Source organism: Triticum dicoccoides, chromosome 2A (assembly GCF_002162155.2).
Source record: "Triticum dicoccoides isolate Atlit2015 ecotype Zavitan chromosome 2A, WEW_v2.0, whole genome shotgun sequence".
Lineage (NCBI taxonomy): Eukaryota > Viridiplantae > Streptophyta > Magnoliopsida > Poales > Poaceae > Triticum > Triticum dicoccoides.
This window is the reverse complement of record NC_041382.1, coordinates 745664351-745671161: the sequence shown is the minus strand read 5'-3', so window position 1 is coordinate 745671161 and position 6811 is coordinate 745664351. Positions and strand designations below refer to the sequence as shown.

The following is a 6811-nucleotide window of genomic DNA, read 5'->3' as shown; positions in this document are numbered from 1 at the left end:
ACCCTTCAGGATTGTTGATCTCAATCGATCAATGGTAGTCATGTCTACTTTAGAAATGAGAGAAATCATGCAATCTGTATTTAGCCTCCCGAGGGAATGTTGGTCACAACGCCACACGGGCATAGAGTGCCAGATTGAATTGCTCGAGAGTCTCTTCAAAGGTGCCGGTGAGCTAAAGAAAGGCCGCATTGCGTGTTTTGAACCACATTAGTTCCTCTTCACTGAATATAATGGACATGTGAATTATTATTTTTATGTTAGACACTCAAAATAAGTGTAAAAATAATGCACCGAGTGTGTTTGTCGGTGATGGTTCCTCCCTCCGTGTTTGAAGTGGCCGACGGATACCGTAGTCAAATACTCCATCCATCTAGAAATAGTTGTCGGAGAAATGGGTCTATCTAATACATATTTTCGAACATCCATTTTTATCCATTTCTCAACAACTATTTTCGGACGGAGCATGTATATGGATGTGGATAAAAAAGATCGTTCTAGGGACTGCGATTGAATTTTACTCCTTTTAAGGCCATAGAAAAGATTGTTTACCCAATACCCATAATTTGAAGCTGTGATTGCTTTAACAGTCCTTAGTATTACACACTCACCACTGGTGACCACCAGTGTATCACCATGTGTGTTGAAAAGCGAGTAGTACGTGACAAGTGTCACGAGCGCTCCCAACTGTGCCACACCTACACGCCGTAGCACAACCGGGCTAGAGGAACGGACGGTCGAGATCGCCGTGCCGCTTCTCCACTCCTCCTACTATAAACCTCACGACCGAGTCACCGACAAAGCCAAGACCGGCGGCTCGATGGGCGCGATGAGCGGCGCCATGGAGTGGCACGCGTGGCTGTCGTCGGCGCGGCTGGAGCCGACGCTGGTGCACGAGTACGCGCTGGTGCTGGCGCGCAACGAGCTGGAGGCCGGCGACGCCGCCTACTTCGACCACGACTTCCTCCGCAGCATGGGCATCGACGTCGCCAAGCACCGCCTCGAGATCCTCAAGCTCGCGCGCCCCGGCCCCGGCCCCGCCCCCGGAGAGCGGGGCCGCCGTGGTACGTCCTCCTCCGCCGCGTCGCTCTCGGGCCTCGTGGCCGCCGTCGGCCGCGCCGCCAGGTACGTGCGCGCGCTCGTCCGCCTCCGCGGGGAGCCGTCGTCGTCGTCCACGGCGCTCGTGCTAGTCCCGAGCCAGCAGCAGCCGGACGGCCACGTCGACGTGGGCCGCTCGAGCTTCGGCCACTGCAAGGCGCCGAAGCGGACCAGGTCCATGCCCAAGGCGCCAGGTACGACGTGCGCGCGCTCGTCCGCGGCGAGGGCCACGCGCCCGGCCGGCGGGTGCAGGGGCGCCGCGACGGTGCACGCCATGAGGGACGCCGAGAGCGGCGGCGGCGGCGACGAGACGGTCCAGTGGGAATGCCTGTTCCAGGACCTCAACCCCAACTGATCCATGCCGGGAACGACCAAGCGATTGCTTATGCATGGTGTACGTACCAGCCATTGTTTGTGGCTGCTGCCTTGTACGTGCGCTCGCCGCCAGGACGTTGCCGTAAACATCCTCTGAATAAATGCGGCGGCAGATCTGTCTAAGCATGCCCTGTAATGTAAGCATGGCGACCTCTGTGCTCTGTGTGATTCTTATGGCAACTCTCTGTTCTTCCTTCCGTGGTAGTATTGCAGAGCAGAAGCAGATGTTCTTTTTGACATTTGTTCGCACTCTGTTTCAAACCTGATGCTGCTTTTTGACTGTTTCAATCGTCATTCTTGGTAGTATTCCAAAATGCAGAGCAGAAGTAGTGTTCTCTTTTCGAAATCGTGGAATCATAAAGCTGGAAGTAGCTGATTGACTCTGCTGTTGTGGTTACTCACAGCCGTAATTGGCTCGATCGTTTGGTTGGATCGATCAGGACGAGCGTTCTACCTTTCCTGATCGGTACACATTGACAAAGAGCAGCACAGTAAAGGTGTACATCACCGTAGAAACCAGAAACGAAGGAGCAACTGCTCAAAAAGCAACAGGTCGGGATTTTGCTGGAGATTTTCAACTCCATGGCCATGGAACTTTGAAAGTGTTTCAGTTGAGGGTTCTGCCTGACAGTCGAGAGAAGAGCACTCTGAACCTAACCTGGTAACTTGCTCAGTAAACCACAGCTGTTGTACTTGTACGAGATAACTGCGGAGGAAACTTTTGTGGAGACGATTCCAACCTAGCAACCGTACACCAATTCATATCCATTAAGATGGATAGTACCAGCACTATGGCAGTGTAACTTCGTTTTGTCCCAGATGACACATGCGTGTCGGATAGCAGGTCAAGGGACGTTATGACAGTTATGAACCTCAGCCCATATCAGTGAACTGAAAAACTAACTGGACTACAGAATATGCTTCAGCAAGAAAAAAGTGGCGCAGCAATGAACCTGACAGTGAAACATATGTTCATGATATACCCCACAATCCACATTCTTGTTATTGCCCAATAGACCATGAATAATTCTTTCTACTAAAGTCATAAATATTCGTTTTGCGAAATAGAGTATTGTTTGACACCCAAGATCAAAGATCAAGGGGGGAAGAGAATTTAGGACTTATCGTCAAAAATATTGCCTTGCATGGCAAAATAGTTTTATAAGCTTGTCAGGGAGCGGAGCAGCGGATCGGTGTAGCCGAGCATTTGACGATGTTCGTCAGGTCTGACGTTAGTCTCAAAGACCCGGAGAAGCTCTTTAATGGTTGTGATGTCGTGTTGATCCGGGTGGCACAAGATGACCTTGTTGTCGGCATTTTTCGATAAAGGATGTCTTTTATGGATTCATAATGAAGCATCAAGGGGATACAAATATAATGAGCACACACAGCCTCTGCATAACTAGGATGCACACAGCCAACAACAACGCACACACACAAAAAACCCCGCGGGCAAAAAGCAAAGTCATAGAAGACCAAAGCTATGCCATGTGGAGGAAGAAAAAGAAAAAAAAACTGAAGCGATCAAAACAACAATCAACGATATACAACGACGACTATCAGCACAAACAATCCCTTGACAACATAAGGACTATCAAAAAAGTTCTTCAAAAGCAATGCCTCCAGGAAGGGAACGGCGTGCAAACGCCGTCATCGCCGGATCCAACCACCACCGAATCATCGGGTTTTACCCTGAAGATCTAGTCCGAAAAACCTCCGAACAATGCCTCAACAGGTAATGGCGCAAAAAATACCATCATTATCAGGTACAACCAACTAGGGTCATACCTAGGGTTTTCACCCTGGAGATCGAGACTAGGTGCTCAAGTAGCACCACTCAATCGAAATCATCTTATGTCAATCTCCTCCGCTTGCCACGGTCTCAGTGGCACAGTGGCAGCTTACACGCACGGTCCTAGACGGCACAAAAAGGCACTAAACAGCGAAAGCTCGTTGTCGCACACGCGACAAATTCTTTGACGAGAGAGGAGGATCACGAGAACCGCCAAAATCCTGAGTTTGGGACACTTCGACAGTCTCGAACCATCCTCACAAGTGGCATGTGATGGCCGATCTACACGAGACGACGCCATCACATGCCGCCACTAGCTCCGTCGTCTTTGCCTTTGGCAGCAGATCATCCTGAGGGGAGGACACGAACGCCGCCGTGCATCGCCTCTAGCCCTCCGACGAATGCGTCCAGCCAATGTCCCGCTGGCTGCGAGGGTGGCGGTCGCAACATCTACTGCAAGGCCACCACCACATCCCTTCACACCCTGATGCTGAAGATGTGCCACAAGAGCAACGCCGGCCCTGGAAGGTGGCTCTTCAGATTAGGGACCTGGATCATGGTGGCCGCAGGTCCTGCTGATTGTACTCCTCTGCGTCTGGTTGGCGCAGCCGTTGCTTCCACTGCTTGGTGAAGCCGCATCATGCCAACGCTACCAGGGAGAGTAGAAGCCTGCTGCATAGAGGCCGCCGCATCCACTGCCTTGAATCACTGTCGGAACATCGCCATCTGCGTCCAATCGGCCACAGGGATGGAGCCTCGCCGCCGCCGGCAGCTGCGCGAGCAAGCTCGGTGTCGGCATAGAGGGAGATACTCGAAGCCGCATGACGGGCGGTGAGACGGTGAATCGGTCCACCGCACGTTGGATCCGAGAGTTGAGGACGTTGATGGCGAGCACGTGGGAAGTTTGATGAAGCGTCTCAACACCCATACATGGGTGATCGCAGGCTATATATTGATAGATCGAGACTTTGTGTCTCGTAGGATTACAAGGGCCAGGTTGTTGAACCGTAGGGAGGATTACATGGAGAGATAGAGAGATAGAAAGATCAATGAAACATATCATATCTCTAACTACTCCTAATCCTATACGCGAGGCACAAGCACAAGGCTGTCACCGTGTCACGTATACATAATATTTCACACAAACCCCCTTAATCACGACGGCACTAAGTAGAGATTACGTCGAAATTCTTCAAAGCTTCTAGTAGGTAATGCCTTCTTAAAACCATCCGCAGGTAGATCCTTTGAGGGAATAAATCTGACCTGTAACCATTTGTTTACAACTCGTTATCTGATAAAGTGAAATCTCAATATGTTTGGTCCTCGCATGAAAAACTAGATTGGCAGAAAGATACATTGCACCAAAGTTGTCACACCAGACTTCTGGAATTGTAAGTGCCTTTAACATAGACTGGATCCAAATGACTTTAATTGTTGCATTGGCCAGTGTTTTATATTTTGCTTATGTACTTGACCTGGAAACTATTGCATGTTTCTTTGCACACCATGATACTAAATTTGATCCATGGAATATAGCAAACCCACCAGTGGACCTTCTATCATCTAAGCAACCAACCCAATCCGCATCGAAGAATGCACTTATAAGAGTAGATGATGATTTTCTGAATGTGAGACCAATAGTCAGTGTATTCTTCACATACCCCAAGATTTGCTTGGCTGCTGTCCAATGGGATGTAGTGTGTGCATGAAGAAACTGACAAACTTTGTTAACTGCAAAGGAAATGTCAGGTCGAGTGAGTGTCAAATACTGAAGGCCACCAACTACGCTTCTGTAACTCGTGATGTCCTCCTTGTTCAGAAGTTCTCCTTCTGTCAAAGATAGAGGTTCCGAACTGGATAAAGGTATTGGTGAAGATTCACAGTTTTGTATGCCAATCTGGTTCAACAACTTAGTTGCTTATCTAGCTTGAGATAAATGAAGACCATCACTATTTTTCTTAACCTCAGTACCCAAAAAGAAATGCAAGTCTCCCAAATCCTTAAGAGAAAACTCAGAGCCTAAATTCTTGAGCAACTTTGTCACATCATCATTAGATAAGCTATTAACAATAATATCATCAACATATATGAGAACAAACATGGACATTTGTAGTTTGGTGTAGATGAACAGTGAGCTATCAGATTTTGATGGAACAAACCCAAGTGCTTGTAGCTTCACACTTAGTCTTGGGTACCATGCTCTAGGGGCCTATTTTAAACCATACAAAGCTTTATCAAGCTTGCATACATTAAATGGCTTGTTTTTATCTTCAAACCCAGGATGTTGTTTCATATACACCTCTTCTTCCAGAACACCATGAAGAACACACATTCTGTATTGACAAGAGCGGGTCGCCCTAACGGAGGCTCCTGGCATTGGAGATTGGGGGAGGCAAGCATGCGAGTAGACGTCGTGGCATGAAGGATGGAGATCCATTCACGCCAACATGGGCCGAAGCCGAGATGGCCGAGAATCACAATGAGGAACGGCCACGAGACCAAGTCAACGCCCTGGCGGTGTCAAGCTTGAGCATAATGTAGTGGACTTTGAGGTTATGGAGGAGGCACGCGGTCTCCTGCATGAGCAATAATTTCTCGTGGATGCTACGCCCGGGGATGAAGGCACTTTGGTTCATGGAGACCATGGGGCCAAAATGTGGTGTGAGTTGGTGTGAGAGAGCTTTAGCGAACAACTTCACAAGGAGGTCGATTAGACTAATGGGACGAAAGTCGCAGGGGGTCTCGTCATCGGCGGGCTTAAGAAGCAATGTGATGAATTCCCCGTTAAGCTTCTAGAACCATCGCGCTTTTAGGGTGTAACGCCCCGAGACCGATGTGCCAGGTGTCCGCCAGTTATTCGCTGTTGTTGCCTTGTCATTGCTTGCGTGTCATGCATTGCATATCATGTCATCATGTGCATTTTATTTGCATACGTGTTCGTCTCATGCATCCGAGCATTTTCCCCGTTGTTCGTTTTGCATTCCGGCGGTCCTATCTCCTCCGGTGGTCATTTCTACCTTTCTTTCGAGTGTGGGGATTAAACATTTCCGGATTGGACCGAGACTTGCCAAGTGGCCTTGGTTTACTACCGGTAGACCGCCTGCCAAGTTTCCTACCATTTGGACTTCGTTTGATACTCCAACGGTTACCCGAGGGACCGAAAAGGCCTCGTGTGTCTTGCAGCCCCACATCCTTCCAATTTGGCCCAAAACCCACCTATACCTCATCCATCCTCTCGGTCGTTCGATCACGATCGTGTGGCCGAAAATCGTACCTCATTTGGACTCTCCTACCTCCCTCTACATATATAAACACCTCCCCCTCCGAAATTCGCGGATGAACCCTAATTTTCCTCTCTCCTCGGGCCGCCGGACGAAATCCGGATGGCCGGACACGCCCGACCTGCGCAGCGCCACCGCCCGCAGCCATTCAGGGCGCGCCACGTGGCACCCCGGCGACCGCCGCCGCCGTGGCCCGCCAGGCTCATTGCGGGCCCGCGCGAGCCCACAGCCGCCGCCGCCTACCTCCCGTGCCCGAGGCGCCTGCCTC

The 6811-nt window shown here is 50.1% G+C and overlaps 1 protein-coding gene across 1 annotated transcript; it reads left to right on the top strand.

Moving 5' to 3' along the window:
* Positions 1-794: 794 nt before the first annotated feature.
* On the top strand, positions 795-1707 carry LOC119352219. The gene has a single exon (XM_037618923.1). The coding sequence runs from the start codon at positions 818-820 to the stop codon at positions 1448-1450; it is 633 nt and encodes a 210-aa protein (XP_037474820.1). The 5' UTR covers positions 795-817; the 3' UTR covers positions 1451-1707.
* The last annotated feature ends 5104 nt before the right edge of the window (positions 1708-6811 follow it).